Genomic DNA, 19,731 nt, shown 5'->3' with positions numbered 1-19,731 from the left:
AAAAAAAACTATTTTTTCTGGGGAAAAAAAAATAACTTCGGTACCTTATTCCACAGGTGTTTCAAGAGGCCGGCTGTAATAAAAAGACACTGGGAAGCAACCTGTTTTTCGGGTGGTGAATTTTTTTTGGTCTGCGTAAACCAGATGATCTTTGGGGCCCTTTCGGGGGTTTTCGTTTTTGGAAGAGGGATTGGTCGGCGATTAATTTACATCGTAGATGAGTTTGCAATGTTCTTGTGGAGTGCCGTTTCACCGCTTCAGTGCCTATATAAACTGGGAAATCAACGAACTGGGAATCAACGCCAATCTTCAAACTCGATTAGAGTATCCCCGGTCCATACCGTCAGAAGTTACCACGTCCCCAAAGGCTGAAGGAACGGCGACCGGTCATTTTTTAGCAGCCCTTGGCGTCGTGCATTGAACTTTTCGTGTGGACTGATTTTCGTTTGGGACTATTAATTAATAACTTAAACGCCAATTCTTGGGAAAACTTTATTTTTTTTATATATAAAACATTTAAAAACACTTGCTACTTGTTTATGTAATTTTGTCAAGAACGTGTGTGCTCAATGTTTTAGCTATTTAGTCAATTTATTTAATCGGGCAATTAGTTTTATTGCATGTTGAATAATGTGATATTAAATATCACACAGTTCTATATCTAATAATTGTATTTTAATTGCATGTGATAACCTGTACACATGGCAATTGTTTAGTACCATGATTGGATAATTCGGATTTATCAATCTTGGTACACGTGACTTCTGCGGTCTATTAAAGTTTTTAATCCAGTTAGTGGTTATTGTGGATCGGGAAGGTCACACAGGCGTGTCCAATTCATCAAGACCTGAGACAAGCTGAGTGGCCAATCGAAACTGCCATACACACCAAACTCTATGGAAAGAGAGGCGAACTGGAAAAAACAGCTCATTTTATCTTACAGACTGGACTATTGGTCTAAATTGTGAAAGAGAAAAAAAAAACAAAAAAACATATGTCTGACGCCATATAACCGTAAATAAAATGTGTTGAGTGCGTCGTTAAATAAAATATTTCTTTCTTCTTCTTTTTTTAATTTAACGTCATGGATAAGTAGTGGTATAGATGAAACGTTTTGTGACATCCAAATACTGGTCATACCTAGTTGGTTAAATATATTTTCCACGTGTTTTATCCACTTATAATTATTTCCAGATATGTTAGAGTCGTGTAACATTAGTTTATACAATAAGAGGGATGTTTTTGTTTGTTTTCCAGAAACAATTCGGGCCCAGATACTTATCATCCTTTGTTGGATAATTAATTTAAGGCGTTTTCTTCCAAGTTCACCGTATATCATGAATAGTGGGGTTCCTTTCCTTACTGGTAGGATGTTGTTTTAAAAATTTAATATGAATAGCTTCAATAATATCAATATTTTCATGGCCCCCATACTTCACATCCATATAAAAGAATCGGGACAACCATGGAATCAAATAATTTTTAATTTACATTCAACTGAAAAGTTATTGTCTTTAGAATTTGATAGAATAAAAGTACACCTCTGCTTTTGCTTTTGTCGCCTTTTGTTTGTAGCAGTTTTTTTGGTATTTTAAACCTATTTAATTTGGTAAAAGTTAACCCTAAATATTTGTACTCTTTTACGTTTTCGAGTGTTTGGTTTCCTAATGTAAATACCTCCTTGTAGTCATTAGCAGTACCATTAAAAATTATTATTTTAGTTTTGTTTACGTTAACTTTAAGTTTCCATTTATTGCAATATTGTGAAAAGGCATTAAGAGATTGTTGTAAATCGGAGGCGTTTGTTGCGAGAAGTGCAGTATCGTCAGCATATAATAAGCTTAGAAAATAAAGAGCGGTTTCCGAGATTGTTGCTATGTCATCTGTGGCTATATATACCCCAGTACAATTGTGGCTTTTTAAGTAATTATTTAGATCATTTAAATAAATAGAAAACAAAACAGGTGATAAATTTTCTCCTTGACGGACACCGATATTGCAAGGGAATAGATCTGATGTTTCATTGTTTGTACAAATGCAAGATTTTATTCCTTGATACATTTGGTAGATAATTTTGAAGAATTTTCCATTTTTGTTATTTTAAAGCAATTTTTGCCAAAGACAGTGTAATCGCAATCATAATCGATTACTTTCATTTTCCTTGTAATCGTAATCGTAATCGTAATCGTAACTTGACATTCTTAAGTAATCGTAATCGTAATCGATTACTTTTGTCATGTAATCGCCCCATGTCTGCTTCATACTATGAACATATTTGGAGTTGTAGAGCCGTGTCCTACTTTTACATTATCTTTTAATAGATCTGTTCTTCTACTGTAATTCTCGTTAGAGGTCAACTATTCAGTTCCATTGCTTGATTGTTTAAGCTACAACCAACACTAATGATAAATCTATCAGTCAGTCGGTCAATTAATAATAAATTCATTAATACGTGTTTGTTTTTATGTGTGTGCTCTCTCTCTCTCTCTCTCTCTCTCTCTCTCTCTCTCTCTCTCTCTCTCTCTCCTCTCTCTCTCTCTCTCTTTTCCTTTATTACGAATCCGCGTCATGTCATGAAATGGTTTCATTTAAAATTACACCATAATCGTCTTTTCAAAATGTCCAGTAATATGAGCTACCCTGTTGTCAGAGCAGTGTGTACAGTACTGGCAATGTGACCGCTGTCAATAGCCCGGCAACATTCGATATGTTGACATCAGCAATTTTCTTGGAATGTCACAATTAGAACACTGTCATCGTTATTGGGCCTGCCCCGTTCCTCGAGAATCAAAACTTCGTGTAGCGTGCACTCTTCAGTGTCAGTTGACCTATTGACAGAAAACTACGTAGTCCATTTCATGTTTAACACGGAGTGTTTCACAGCTGATTTCACTTTTAAAATACTGTTGTCTTCTTATTTGTTTTTTCTTGTTTTGAATTGCATGTGGGGTTTTATTCTTGTTTTCATTTACACACATACGCGCGCGCGCTTCACACACACACACACACACACACAGATATATATATATATATATATATATATATATATATATATATATATATATATATATATATATATATATATACACACACACAGACACACACACACACATATACCATACACACACGCATATATATAAATTATAATTATTTCGAAAACACAAACTCCCTGAAACTCGAAATATTTCCTCGTCCCCTTCAAGATCAAGTTACTGAAGTTTGACTGTATATATAGTCTGTAATTTGGAGGCGATTCGGTGCCACAGGTTCCAGTCCCAGCAACTTCATGGGACAATTTGTGAGGCCAGAATGGATTTAATTATCCCCTGCGCCAGTGCGTTAATATCTATGTATGTACCAGTCAACCTCGACATGCATACAATATATAGATATTCATACATCAATACATACATACATACACACATACACACATACACACATACATACACACATACATACATACATACACACATACATACATACATACACACATACATACACACATAAAAAAACCAGTAAAATATTTAGAAACCAGGTCACAATCACAAACCCGGAAATTTTATCTACTTCCAAAATCCACAAGCCAGTCGATATTAACACACCACCCGGTCGTCCAATCATTTCAGACTGTGGATCAGAATCGTACAATATTTCAGAATACATAGACTTTTTCTTAAAACCAATTGCAAATAGACATGAAAGTTTTGTGAAAAACACTGAAGATCTTCTATCAAAATTATTGATGCGGGCATTGTTTCAGTTAAGAGAGCATTTGTACCCAGATCCAAACAGACCAGATAAGAACATTATTGATCTGTTAGAATTAAGCCTAAAAGGAAATGATTTTGAGTTTGTTGGAGAAATGTATCAGCAAGTGTGTGGTTGTGCTATGGGCAAACGTTTTAGTCCAAACTTTGCATCTATCTATGTCGCCGAATGGGAAGTCGAGTAAAACACCTCTTTTGTACCTCAGATATCTCGACGATATACTTATCATTTTGCCACATTCTAAACAAGAATTTTGGAACTTTTTTTAGCTATTAAATCAACAGGATGACAATATCAAACTTAAGGCCACCATATCAGATAAATCAGTTGACTTTTTTGGATGTAACAATTTATAAAGGTACACAGTTTGAAACATCAGGTTACCTAGACTACAAAGTGTTTTTCAAACCCACAGACACACACCAACTTCTCCACTGCAAGTCTTTTCACCCATGCCACACCCTTAAAGGCACTGTTAAATCTCAGATTATTAGATTTCACAGAAATTCGAGTAACAAACAGAATTTCAGTGAGGCTTGTTCACTTTTATTTAATGCTTTAAAACCTAGGGGATATTCAAAACAGTTTTTAAGAAAAATTAAATCTGAAACTGTTCGATAATTAGAAAATCCATTTAGGGCAACTGAAGACTATAAACTATACAAACTTCAGCATAACCAATCACCTCAAATAAACACTGGCTCCTCTACTACTTGTGCCAAAACCAGGTGTAGACTTCACAACTTACTTAAAACGCAGTCGACTTTCAAAAGTCAACAGACCAAAATTGAATATCAAATTCGGACAGACATGAACTGTGATTCGAAAAATGTAGTATATCTAATCACCTGTAATTTATGTAAAAAGAACAGTACGTAGGACAAACGCAAAACCAACTGAGAATTAGAGCAGTTTGTCACAAGTATGATATTCGGCATGAAGTCGACACCCCTGTCGCCAATCACTTCAATCACTTCAATCTACCTGACCATTCGTTAGATGAAAATTTTGAAATAATTCCAATTGAACAACCTCTGATACTTGGTTCAAAAGACGAAACAGACCTCTTGAGACTTGAACGAGAGGCCTTCTGGATTCGTACATTACAGACAAAACAGCCATTTGGAATCAACGTTGAATCTGGTAAAGCCGTAAAAAGAGATAAAATAATTTTTTCAATAATTTGCAGTCGACGTAGCGTTGGTATTGGTAAAGCTATGAAGGAGGAGTTTTTAAATCTGCAAACTGTTATGAAAAACCCTATTACAGCACGTCCGGTTATTGCATACATAAAAACTCCAAGTCTCAAGGACATCAAGGATAGTCTCCACCCGACTACCCACCGCCTAAGCCTGCGTCTAAGCCTCTAAACCAATCCATTTTTCAGCGGTTGGTTTGTTGTTAACCCTTTCCTAACAATTTTTTTTTAAAACAAATACATCGTATCCGGCTGATAAACAAAACATAGTACTAGCCAAATAAATTTAAAACAAGACTGACCGAAAAACAGTTATATTTTGTATATCACAACGGTCAATTTAAAATCAATTTCGAATCCCTGGGGCAAAATTAGAAAATAAACATTTTTTAGTTTTTAAAAAATTCCTGAGCCAGTGCATTCATTCTTAAATACATACATACATACATACATACATACATACATACAGTGGCGGGATTTAGCTCAGTCGGTTGAGCGCTCGACTGAGATACTTGAGAGTCGCAGGATCGAACCACCTCGGTGGATCCATTCAACTGATTGGGGTTTTTCTCGTTCCAACCAGAGAACCACAACTGGTCAAATGCCGCAAATGCCGTGGTATGTTTTTCTGTCTGTGGAAAAGTTCATATAAAAGATCCCTTGCTGCTAATGGAGAAATAACCCAATGGGACGGGGATCGATCCAAGACCTACCGACCATCAACAGAATTACAAATTGATTTTTAAAAAACCCAGTGAGTCTAACTGAAATAAAACGAGATGACATTCTGATGACTATTATAAATTTAATGTCCTCACATTCAAAATAAAATTACTAAATAATATTGGGCATTATATACAACATTGAATCATATCATACCCCATATACGTACTTTAACAAACATTGTTACACGCATAAATAATGTAATACGCTTTCATGCTATGAACATATTTGGAGTTGTAGAACTGTGTTCTATTTTTACATTTGAGGTCAACTATTCAGTGCAATTGCTGATTGGTTTAAGCTACAACCAACACTAATGGGCAGCATGGTATAGCTTCGATCAATTAATAATCAATTCATTAATACGTGTTTGTTTTTAAGTGCTCTCTCTCTCTCTCTCTCTCTCTCTCTCTCTCTCTCTCTCTCTCTCTCTCTCTCTCTCTCTCTCTCTCCACACTATACAAGGAAGTTCAGCTACTGAATGTTTTCTTCGGGAATCGTACTCTGTATTTGGAAATCCCCAACACGGATCAGATTACGACAATGACTTGGTGGAAATTCCCCACGCTGATGTGCACGTACCCCGTTCCCATGACTCACCGGGTTTCTGTATCGGGTGACAAAAGTGTTTAAAACCAGCAGACTCGTTCAGTAGTTTTGTATCTGTCGTGATACCACTGGAGCGTCAAACTGATTCACAATTGAACTACCAACGGGCTGAAAACCGCAATCATGGTTAATACTTTACATAGAAATCAGCGTTTCCAGACACTGACCCAGAGTGAATTTTAATAAACCACCACACTGACGTTTCTGTCAAATAATAAGTGGGTCTATCTTTTAAACCACAATCCTGGGCAACCGCCCATATTGACGTGTCTAGGACAGCGTGCTTGAATCGAAGCACGAAATCTGGTTACAAGGAATGACTACTCTAAGTTCGTCAAAATTAGTTGACTGACTCGTTTAAGTTTATTATCGTGTCATGATGAAGTAAAGTTACATGCATAAAGTTTGTTTTGCTTAATGACACAACTAGGGCTATTGGATATCAATAATTTGGTAATTATAACACATTTTTCCTAATGCAGCAAGAGATCTTTTATATGCACTTTCCTACATACAGGAATGCACATACCATGACCTTTGACCAGTTGTGGTGCACTGTTGGAATGACTACTCTAAGTTTGTCAAAATTAGTTGATTGACTCGTTTAAGTTTATGTTCGTGTTTGTATTCAGTTAATGATCAAGCATGTTCTCTCGGTTATACGGTCCACTTCAGTGATGAGCATCATGGCACAGTAGGGAGCAGTCATTATGGATAAAGACAATCATTGGCATATACCAGCATTTTTCATGATCAATTCATTTTACTTGTAGAATGCATTTGAGGACATCTTATTTTAAAACTTTTCCGAGGAGCATGCGTAGAAAGCGTTTAATTTGCAAATGTGTGAACTATACACACAGGCACGTACTACACACTGCTAGCTTGCTTCTTTAATAACGCATGCACATAATATAGTTATATATACACGTATGCACACAAACACACGCATGTTCATGCACTAACACAATATAGTTATATATGCATGCACACAAACACACGCATGTTCATGCACTAACAAATACATACACAAACATAACATTAGAGACACACCTCATTTTCTGCTACCCCCTTCCCTCCCAACCCCATCATTTTCTGCTACCCCCTTCCCTCCCTCCAACCTCATCATTTTCAGATTTTAATATGTTGTTAGGCGGTGGAGGATAGTAAGCACTATATTTAGCACTCTTTGTTACGATAAACTTCAATTAGGCCCACTATGATATGTTATTGGAAATTCCCAGGAAAAGATTTTTCCCGATTTTTATAACAGCACAGAGCATGCGTAGAAAGCGTTTTCTGTATATGGTACTGCAGACGTTTCCCCGGTTCGTTCATTCGTTGTCTCGACCCCCGATGAAACAGTCGCACAAAAGTGGTTGCGTGGTCAGTGATTAAATAAATAAATACAATTAAAATGGGAAAACTGAAATCGTGGTTCAAAGAAAAGGCGGGAAAGGTGGAGGAAAAGTTTAAGAGTATAATTAATTCCAACAAGAAAGGAGGAAGGTGTGACGATAGGTAAGCTGGCTTTTGTTGGTTTTCTTTTCTTTCTAAACGGTTTTTTGTTGATCTTGTTACTTTTCTTGTTATTTGTTGTTGTTAATAGGGTTTTCCCGGAGGTTTTTCTTGTCTTTTTTTTATTTTTATAAGTGATGTTTGTTTTGGGGGTTTGGGGAAGTTATTCTGATTCAGGGCATAAAATTTGGCACGAACGATTCTGTCGTTCGTCTGTTGATTATGCAAAACCAATATCAACATAAACGACTGATCGTTCGTGCAAAAACTGTAATCGTTCGTCAGAAAATCTTTGCCAAAAATTATCACTGTTTTTGGATGAAAATAAGCCTACATTGCCGGTGTGATAAAGATACAATGTATCGGTGTATTTCATCAAGATAAACGTCTCCGGCACGATATTTATTATTGTGATATTTATTATTGTGATATTTATTATTGTGATATTTATTATTGTCATGTTTATTATTGTGATATTTATTATTGTGATATTTATTGCTGTGCCGTAACGTTTATCCATTGGATCGAATTTTCCATTTGCAATCAGGATTTAATAAAATCAGGCATATGTGCTTTATTTAAGTGCCACAACACATACAACAACATATTTTAATAAATTTTAGACTAAAATATTAATTACAATACCTTTGGTATCCTTTCCAGAATTACATGTTTGAAGATGACACATTTCCACATTTGAAAGTTTTTATTCTGGCACATCGAAAATGCGGAATGAAAATATGGCGGAACGACAATTATTCGTATCAAACATTTGACATACAGACAATAAAAACAAATATTTCGGAACTGAATGGAATTGATTATTCATTTTGTTATTTTTGTTTCTATATATGTGCTTTGTGTGGGTTGCATCATATGCATTATTAATATTTATGCCATTAAAGGTTTTGGGGGGTTATTTTTTTTATTATTATTATTAAAAAATAATGATTGTCAGTACAGGTCATTATATATTTTAAGGCTTTCATTTATTTACTTTTTTAAAATTATTATTTCCTTTAGACTTTTTTTTTAAATATTATTATTACAAGCCATTAGTTACATGTGTTTCAAAGGTTTTTCTCTCTTTTTTCTTACAAAAATCTTTGTTTAATTATCATTGCAGGTCATTAGTTATTTTAAGGGTTTTATTTATTTATTTATTTATTTATTTATTTATTATTAATTTTTACTCTTTTTTTAGTTATAATTACTGGTTAATTGTTATTTCAAGGTTTTTATTCAATTAAAAAAAATATATATTATAAATATTTTTGAATTTAACCTGCACAACCCCCAACCCCACAACCTAAAAATCTTTGATTATAATAGTTTCATTAATCTTTCATAATATTTCTATTAATCTTTTATAGAAAATTCTGGGGAAAGGTGAATAGACACACAGAGATAAAGAAAAATAAATTACGAATAATGCACATTAATTGAACAACAAAACAACAAGAAACAAGCAAATGCGTGATCTCTTGCCCCACCCCCCCCCACCCCCACACACACCCCAACCCCCAACCCCGTTCCACCCCATCTGTGTTGTGTGTGTGTGTGTGTGTGTGTGTGTGTGTATGTGTAAAGGAAACATTTATCAATGAAAAACACGTTTTTATGTTTTTATTATAATTACTAATATTATTCAGTAATGTATTATTATATTATTTATTAATTATTAATTAATTTTCTTGATATTATTTAGTATTTAATATTAATTATTTTATTATTTATTAATTGATTTTTTAAAATATTATTAATTAATTAGTTTGTTTATTTATTGTTATTATTATTATTATTATTAAACGTGATATTCCATTAAATATCGTATATTGTGAAAGAAACTCGTGAACTTGAGACGAATGATTGTACAAATAATCCTATTCCGCCAACAGTTTTCGATCACATTTTTAATGTGCTTATGATGGCCGGTGGGAATATTTGAGATTTTGTTATTAACTCAGAATTGGATTAATGCAGGATTACTATTTGGACATACTGTCTGTTTATAGTAACACGTAACTCGGGAGGTTTTCTTTACACAGTAAGTGTTTATATTTGTTGGTATATCTCGTATTTCGCCACGAAATAATTAATTCCATGATTTTATCGATTCCGCCTGAAATCTGGGCGGGATCTGCACGCTTGTTTCGGCCATTAGACTTGTAAACATACTCTAAAAGTACTCTAATTTTGTGCGGAACTAGGGTAGTCATAGACGCTACCCGTTACCTCTGAAATGAGCAGTTTGACCTACAATATTTATGTCGATTGATACGCTACAGGTAGGAGTTTTAGCCACATAATATTATGTTACTATTGTCGTGTATAAGATTTGATTTGGTAAGTATACACACTACATAACCTCACACGAAGGTACCTGTGCAGTCACCGTTAGATTAATTTAGTTTAAAACCCATTTTTCCTGTCACAAGAACATGTACTATGTATTACGAACATGCATCGCGGTGCGCGAGATCTTGTGGCACCGTCGCGGGAAAATCGTGTTCTCGTTACTATGAATAGCATTTTACAGAATTTCACATTTCTAACGAATCGAAACTGACGTTAATAAATTTTGGTTAAATTATATCGAGGTTTTAAAATATTTGACAAATATCATCTACAGATCAATATTATACTTGTTTAAGCCTAAATTGAAATTGGTTAAATATTGTTTTTTAAAAAAACTTCCCCAAATGAGGTCCCAAAAGATTTTGACACGGGTCGATTTTCGTGGGTCGGTCGGGTAACGAGAAACAAACCTAATTTGTATTTCCGCCTGGTAGCTTTTAAGTTAGTCCTAGCACACACAAAAGTATATTAATTTTTTGTATTTATGATAGGAGAAAAGCTACGAAAATCGCTCATCTTAGATTTTCGTGTGAATATCGTTGACCATTAACATTTTCATTTGTATCCGAACTACCGAAGAAAATCGTTCTTGTAAGCACTAAAACCACACGAAGGACATATTGTTTGTCTGGAAGTTTCAAATTTTATGCCTTGACTGATTTGTTTGGTATTTCTGGGGTTTTATTGTTGTTGTTGTTGGGGGGGGGGGGGGGGGGGGTTGTTGGGTTTTTTTTGCTGTTTTTGGGGGGGGGGATTGTTTAGGGGTTTTTGTGGGGGGGGGGTGTCTTGATCATGATGGAGTTTTTGTTTGGAGAGGAGGTGAGGGTCTGTTGTTTGTCTTTCTTGTCTGAGTACTAGTAATCGAATTTTATTATTATTTAAAATTTAGTTTTTCCTCCGCGGACCTATTATATTGTAATACTAATTTGCCCGGAAGCGGTCCCCGTCCGTCAGCATTTCAAATAATCTTCTCCCACAGTTCTGATTGACTTGCTCTCAAACTCCGTCCGTCAACATTTCAAATCATCTTCTCCCACAGTTCTGATTGACTTGCTCTCAAACTCCGTCCGTCAACATTTCAAATCATCTTCTCCCACAGTTTTTATTGACTTGCTTTCAAACTCCGTCCGTCAACATTTCAAGTCTATCTTCTCCCATAGTTCTGATTGACTTGCTCTCAAACTCCGTCCGTCAACATTTCAAGTCTATCTTCTCCCACAGTTCTGATTGACTTGCTCTCAAACTCCGTCCGTCAACATTTCAAATCATCTTCTCCCACAGTTTTTATTGACTTGCTTTCAAACTCCGTCCGTCAACATTTCAAGTCTATCTTCTCCCATAGTTCTGATTGACTTGCTCTCAAACTCCGTCCGTCAACATTTCAAGTCTATCTTCTCCCATAGTTCTGATTGACTTGCACTCAAACTCCGTCCGTCTTCATTTCAAATCATCTTCTCCCACAGTTCTGATTGACTTGCTCTCAAACTCCGTCCGTCAACATTTCAAGTCTATCTTCTCCCACAGTTCTGATTGACTTGCTCTCAAACTCCGTCCGTCAACATTTCAAATCATCTTCTCCCACAGTTTTTATTGACTTGCTTTCAAACTCCGTCCGTCAACATTTCAAGTCTATCTTCTCCCATAGTTCTGATTGACTTGCTCTCAAACTCCGTCCGTCAACATTTCAAGTCTATTTTCTCCCATAGTTCTGATTGACTTGCACTCAAACTCCGTCCGTCTTCATTTCAAATCATCTTCTCCCACAGTTCTGATTGACTTGCTCTCAAACTCCGTCCGTCAACAATTCAAGTCTTATCTTCTCCCACAGTTCTGATTGACTTGCTCTCAAACTCCGTCCGTCAACATTTCAAATCATCTTCTCCCACAGTTCTGATTGACTTGCTCTCAAAATCCGTCCGTCAACATTTCAAATCATCTTCTCCCACAGTTCTGATTGACTTGCTCTCAAACTCCGTCCGTCAACATTTCAAGTCTTATCTTCTCCCACAGTTCTGATTGACTTGCTCTCAAACTCCGTCCGTCAACATTTCAAATCATCTTCTCCCACAGTTCTGATTGACTTGCTCTCAAACTCCGTCCGTCAACATTTCAAGTCTATCTTCTCCCACAGTTCTGATTGACTTGCTCTCAAACTCCGTCCGTCAACATTTCAAGTCTATCTTCTCCCACAGTTCTGATTGACTTGCTCTCAAACTCCGTCCGTCAACATTTCAAATCATCTTCTCCCACAGTTCTGATTGACTTGCTCTCAAACTCCGTCCGTCAACATTTCAAGTCTATCTTCTCCCACAGTTCTGATTGACTTGCTCTCAAACTCCGTCCGTCAACATTTCAAGTCTATCTTCTCCCATAGTTCTGATTGACTTGCACTCAAACTCCGTCCGTCTTCATTTCAAATCATCTTCTCCCACAGTTCTGATTGACTTGCTCTCAAATTCCGTCCGTCAACATTTCAAATCATCTTCTCCCACAGTTCTGATTGACTTGCTCTCAAACTCCGTCCGTCAACATTTCAAATCATCTTCTCCCACAGTTTTTATTGACTTGCTTTCAAACTCCGTCCGTCAACATTTCAAGTCTATCTTCTCCCATAGTTCTGATTGACTTGCACTCAAACTCCGTCCGTCTTCATTTCAAATCATCTTCTCCCACAGTTCTGATTGACTTGCTCTCAAACTCCGTCCGTCAACAATTCAAGTCTTATCTTCTCCCACAGTTCTGATTGACTTGCTCTCAAACTCCGTCCGTCAACATTTCAAATCATCTTCTCCCACAGTTCTGATTGACTTGCTCTCAAACTCCGTCCGTCAACATTTCAAATCATCTTCTCCCACAGTTCTGATTGACTTGCTCTCAAACTCCGTCCGTCAACATTTCAAGTCTTATCTTCTCCCACAGTTCTGATTGACTTGCTCTCAAACTCCGTCCGTCAACATTTCAAATCATCTTCTCCCACAGTTCTGATTGACTTGCTCTCAAACTCCGTCCGTCAACATTTCAAATCATCTTCTCCCACAGTTCTGATTGACTTGCACTCAAACTCCGTCCGTCAACATTTCAAATCATCTTCTCCCACAGTTCTGATTGACTTGCTCTCAAACTCCGTCCGTCAACATTTCAAGTCTATCTTCTCCCACAGTTCTGATTGACTTGCTCTCAAACTCCGTCCGTCAACATTTCAAGTCTATCTTCTCCCATAGTTCTGATTGACTTGCACTCAAACTCCGTCCGTCTTCATTTCAAATCATCTTCTCCCACAGTTCTGATTGACTTGCTCTCAAATTCCGTCCGTCAACATTTCAAATCATCTTCTCCCACAGTTCTGATTGACTTGCTCTCAAACTCCGTCCGTCAACATTTCAAATCATCTTCTCCCACAGTTCTGATTGACTTGCTCTCAAACTCCGTCCGTCAACATTTCAAATCATCTTCTCCCACAGTTTTGATTGACTTGCTCTCAAACTCCGTCCGTCAACATTTCAAATCATCTTCTCCCACAGTTCTGATTGACTTGCTCTCAAACTCCGTCCGTCAACATTTCAAGTCTATCTTCTCCCACAGTTCTGATTGACTTGCTCTCAAACTCCGTCCGTCAACATTTCAAATCATCTTCTCCCACAGTTCTGATTGACTTGCTCTCAAACTCCGTCCATCAACATTTCAAATCATCTTCTCCCACAGTTCTGATTGACTTGCTCTCAAAATCCGTCCGTCAACATTTCAAATCATCTTCTCCCACAGTTCTGATTGACTTGCTCTCAAACTCCGTCCGTCAACATTTCAAGTCTTATCTTCTCCCACAGTTCTGATTGACTTGCTCTCAAACTCCGTCCGTCAACATTTCAAATCATCTTCTCCCACAGTTCTGATTGACTTGCTCTCAAACTCCGTCCGTCAACATTTCAAATCATCTTCTCCCACAGTTCTGATTGACTTGCTCTCAAACTCCGTCCGTCAACATTTCAAATCATCTTCTCCCACAGTTCTGATTGACTTGCTCTCAAACTCCGTCCGTCAACATTTCAAGTCTATCTTCTCCCATAGTTCTGATTGACTTGCACTCAAACTCCGTCCGTCTTCATTTCAAATCATCTTCTCCCACAGTTCTGATTGACTTGCTCTCAAACTCCGTCCGTCAACATTTCAAATCATCTTCTCCCACAGTTCTGATTGACTTGCTCTCAAACTCCGTCCGTCAACATTTCAAGTCTTATCTTCTCCCACAGTTCTGATTGACTTGCTCTCAAACTCCGTCCGTCAACATTTCAAATCATCTTCTCCCACAGTTCTGATTGACTTGCTCTCAAACTCCGTCCGTCAACATTTCAAGTCTATCTTCTCCCACAGTTCTGATTGACTTGCTCTCAAACTCCGTCCGTCAACATTTCAAGTCTATCTTCTCCCACAGTTCTGATTGACTTGCTCTCAAACTCCGTCCGTCAACATTTCAAGTCTATCTTCTCCCACAGTTCTGATTGACTTGCTCTCAAACTCCGTCCGTCAACATTTCAAATCATCTTCTCCCACAGTTTTTATTGACTTGCTTTCAAACTCCGTCCGTCAACATTTCAAGTCTATCTTCTCCCATAGTTCTGATTGACTTGCACTCAAACTCCGTCCGTCTTCATTTCAAATCATCTTCTCCCACAGTTCTGATTGACTTGCTCTCAAACTCCGTCCGTCAACATTTCAAATCATCTTCTCCCACAGTTCTGATTGACTTGCACTCAAACTCCGTCCGTCAACATTTCAAATCATCTTCTCCCACAGTTCTGATTGACTTGCTCTCAAACTCCGTCCGTCAACATTTCAAGTCTATCTTCTCCCATAGTTCTGATTGACTTGCACTCAAACTCCGTCCGTCTTCATTTCAAATCATCTTCTCCCACAATTCTGATTGACTTGCTCTCAAATTCCGTCCGTCAACATTTCAAATCATCTTCTCCCACAGTTCTGATTGACTTGCTCTCAAACTCCGTCCGTCAACATTTCAAATCATCTTCTCCCACAGTTCTGATTGACTTGCTCTCAAACTCCGTCCGTCAACATTTCAAATCATCTTCTCCCACAGTTCTGATTGACTTGCTCTCAAACTCCGTCCGTCAACATTTCAAATCATCTTCTCCCACAGTTCTGATTGACTTGCTCTCAAACTCCGTCCGTCAACATTTCAAGTCTATCTTCTCCCACAGTTCTGATTGACTTGCTCTCAAACTCCGTCCGTCAACATTTCAAATCATCTTCTCCCACAGTTCTGATTGACTTGCTCTCAAACTCCGTCCGTCAACATTTCAAATCATCTTCTCCCACAGTTCTGATTGACTTGCTCTCAAACTCCGTCCGTCAACATTTCAAATCATCTTCTCCCATAGTTCTGACTGACTTGCTCTCAAACTCGGTATAGTGATCCTCTGGTACACCCTACATAGACTAATAGATATTTTTGACATTTAGAATTTCTATATTTTTATTTTGAAAAATTAAATTGAAATTGAAAGGTTTTACTTCTATCTTTTTCTAGTGTTTTGACCAAATAGTTCTAAAACTTTTTTCTGGGGCAGTCTTCACACAGCAATATAGGCAAATTGTTGAAATTATAAATTTAAATATTTTAAATAGAAATTTAGCATTGAACATTTTACATTCTATCTTCTAGATAATTCTAAAACTTTGCATAAGTATTTTCAGAGGCAGTCTCAACAAATCACTAGAGATATATTTTTGAATTTTTTATGGATATATATATATACACACACACACACACACACACATAAACACACACACACACACACACACACATACACACACACACATAAACACACACACACACACACACACACACACACACACACACACATTTCCATAAAGTTCGTCATGGAACCACTTGTATTGCTATGAGCACTGCGGACTGTACCGTTTGTATTGCAGACAGTCGGGCGACAGGAAGCAAGTGAGCGTGCAAGATGTCCAGAAGAAGTGTGAGTGAATTCATAACACATTTATAGCAAGCTTTACTAGCCAGGACTTGTTAATCGAATCGAGTCCATTTGACGCCACTGATTATCATGTTTGCTTGTTGTTCTGTAGTTGTTGTTCGTTACAGTCGGTTTTTTATTTGTATTTGTTTTCTTAATAAGTATCGTTTACACCAATGTACAAATAATCCTGTCGAAATGTTTAGATGTGCTAGGACTGGGAACGTTTCGACTGATCATGAAAATAAGCATTTACATTTGAAAATGTTTCACTGTGGAGTGCTGAGTTAATCTGAAGGCGATTATAATTATTTGGTTTTTAATTTCCGCAATTATTCCATTGTTATAGCACAAGTGAAAAATATCTGGGCACTCCATACTGTCCCATATATAGAAACAGTTGTTGTTACTCCACTCAATTCTTTTTCAGACTGCATGCCAGATGATGCACATAAGAAGAAGCTTCTGAAAATAAAAGGTATACTATCACAGATGGTTTGTTATCGGCCTCGGTGGCGAAGTGGTTAAGTTATCGCCCTCGATGGCGAAGTGGTTAAGTTATCGCCCTCGGTGGCGAAGTGGTTACGTTATCGGCCTGGTTGGTGAAGTGGTTAAGTTATCGGCCGATATATACTGGGCTCGCTTCCCAGTGCCGTTTTAACGGCTCATTGTTTTGACAAGGATAGCGTAATTAAACCCGAGTTGCATGTAAGCACAAAATGAATTTGTTTTTATTAAAACGTTGACCAGTAATTTCCCAAAAGCCGCCTTCTTCTTTCGTTTAGCAATGTCTGTGTTTGATGAACGATATAAATTATATATAAGTTTGTTACGTCAGACTGTGTAACGTGTGTATGTAGTGTATGGTTTCTTCTTTCGTTTAGCTTTTGTGACGGCCCTCGTCCTTCCGTGTCTAGCTGATGCGTTTGGAAAATCGGCTGGTAAGTTTTAACTGAATTGTTAAAGCAAATTTCTCAATAAATAAATAGCGTGGATGTTTGAAGCAACTGTTGATATTTATCAGTTCGGGACTATTTGAATCATTGTGCTTATTGTATTTGCATTGAAAATTACAAAATTGAATTCCTTATAATTTCAATGTGTACTATAAAATAAGGTTCAGTAATTAAGTTAGGACTAGATCATGGGAAAATAGACCTCAAAACCTTTTTTTCTAAATTATACATGTATTACCCAGTACAGTCTGACCATTCCAAGGTTGGGGAGCTTTGACTTCAGGGTAGTTCCACGAAAACATCAACCTCAGGGTGAAAACCCAAAACATACTTTCTGATTGTGGTTTATTGTTATTTTGCAAGGACAATGGCCCCAGATATCTAAACCGTACTGCATAATTCATCTATGTAAGCTGTTACCTAGTATTTCAGCCAAGGCTAAAGTACCCAAATACCTAAACCGTACTGCATAATTCATCTATGTAACCTGTTGCCCACTATTTCAGCTACTTAACGTTATCTTGAGTGCACGTGAAAAAATCCTACATTGTAAAGATTGTAAAACAACTATTAGCAATTAAATCAAATTAGTAGTGTTCAACAATGGACTAAATATCAGTCTCCAAAACTATAAATAGCTCCACATTATATTTTAACATTTAATGCAAACCGTGCCTTTTTCAGGGGTGGTGGTACAAAACAATGTCACGTGTGTTACTTTTACAGTAAAAAAGCTTTTTGAGACACGTCGGTGCCAAGAAGAACAACTTCCAAGTGAGCGAAGATAATAAGGTGCCTCTCGCTAGTTCCAATGGTTGTGGTCCTAGCAGCAAGGGTTGAAGAGAATGCTCTACTCTATTTACCCACTTCAGTTATTGGCAGTATAAAGCGGTGTTGTTTCGGCTGTAATAATGCTCTACTCTATTTACCCACTTCAGTTATTGGCAGTATAAAGCGGTGTTGTTTCGGCTGTAATAATGCTCTACTCTATTTACCCACTTCAGTTATTGGCAGTATAAAGCGGTGTTGTTTCGGCTGTAATAATGCTCTACTCTATTTACCCACTTCAGTTATTGGCAGTATAAAGCGGTGTTGTTTCGGCTGTAATAATGCTCTACTCTATTTACCCACTTCAGTTATTGGCAGTATAAAGCGGTGTTGTTTCGGCTGTAATAATGCTCTACTCTATTTACCCACTTCAGTTATTGGCAGTATAAACCGGTGTTGTTTCGGCTGTAATAATGCTCTATGTTACAGGTAAACTGCCCAAGGAACACTACAGACGAGTCCGTGAAAACTACACCTTCCTCTTGGACTCCATTGACGGCAAGAGGTTAGCAGAATTCTTTTTCCAAACCGGCGCTTTTGACCTGGATGATCTCGAAGAGGTCAACGAAGGTAAAACCAGACGACAACGTGCGGAGATCTTCACCAGAAAGGTGTTCCATTCCGGCGAATATGGCTACAACATCCTTATGCATGCACTCATCAAAGAGGGTTACTATGACGTCATTGAAAAGCTAGAGTACATTACGTTTGATTAATTCAAACGAGTGTAAAATGCATTCTTTAATCCTTTAAGCCCGTGGGAACATATTTGAAATGTGTTTGGGGGAATGAGCAATTTAAGGGTGTGCAGTGGCATGCTTCCCACAGTTGTTGGAGGGATGGGGGGGGGGGGGGGGTAACGCGATTTTCTAGCATCTGGAGAACAAAATAGCAATGTTTTGGGACGACAAATTTCACCTTTAAAAGTTAGTTATTATCATTATCATTATTATTATCTCTTTGGTTTTTGTACACCTTTAAGCTGTGGCCTGTTCAGAAAGCCGAGCATTCGCGAACGATTTTATTGATACCATCCATCGTCTTCTCACAATCAGTATAGCGAGCTACCGCGATTGTTGGCCCTCCTGAACACGCCTCTAGTAACTCATCCCCATGATTCCTAGGTAAAATGACGTAACTTCCTGTTGATAACATGTATTTGTATCAGAAGACTTGTCAGGCGTTCACTGCTTTGTTAGAACAAGAAAGAAAACAAACACAAAGTAGAAGACGTATTTTTATTGTGGCAAAGCATGTAGTTTCCGATTGTTTAAAATATGTATCTTTCCACGGCGATTAAACGTTATTTTGTAATATATGTAGGACAAAAATGTGTTTTGTGCTCCATGATGGCGACCACGAAATGAGGTTACTATGGGCTTGGTTCTGAGAGTGTAGTGTTAAAACATGCACACATCTGTGAGGTAGGAATCTATTTGTTACCTGCTTGTATGGACACACGTCTGTATTCCCGGTGTAGTCATTAGGTGGGACACCGTGTTTCCCACTTAGTAGCAACTTTTTGATGTGCTTTATAAATCATATACATGTAGAATCTTTTCTCTTTGTCGTGTTTGCAAATGTTGGGCATTTTTTTCTTGTCTTTTTTCTTTCTTTTATATATATAAACATGTATGTGTATATGTATGTTTATATATATATATATATAATATATATATATATATATATATATATATATATATATATATATATATATATAATGCTATTTAGTATTCACCCGAGGCAAATTTGATGCTGTCTGTGCAACAGTCGATTT

General features: G+C 37.1%; 1 protein-coding gene across 1 annotated transcript; it reads left to right on the top strand.

Moving 5' to 3' along the window:
* Positions 1-7,661: 7,661 nt before the first annotated feature.
* LOC121380446 lies at positions 7,662-19,526 on the top strand. Its single transcript, XM_041509262.1, has 5 exons — positions 7,662-7,819; positions 16,124-16,173; positions 16,601-16,648; positions 17,055-17,111; positions 18,384-19,526. The coding sequence occupies exons 1-5, from the start codon at positions 7,716-7,718 to the stop codon at positions 18,668-18,670; spliced, it is 546 nt and encodes a 181-aa protein (XP_041365196.1). The 5' UTR covers positions 7,662-7,715; the 3' UTR covers positions 18,671-19,526.
* Positions 19,527-19,731: the final 205 nt, after the last annotated feature.

This window comes from Gigantopelta aegis, chromosome 9 (assembly GCF_016097555.1).
Source record: "Gigantopelta aegis isolate Gae_Host chromosome 9, Gae_host_genome, whole genome shotgun sequence".
Lineage (NCBI taxonomy): Eukaryota > Metazoa > Mollusca > Gastropoda > Neomphalida > Peltospiridae > Gigantopelta > Gigantopelta aegis.
Note: the sequence above shows the minus strand (reverse complement) of the source record. Positions and strands in the feature narration are given on the sequence as shown.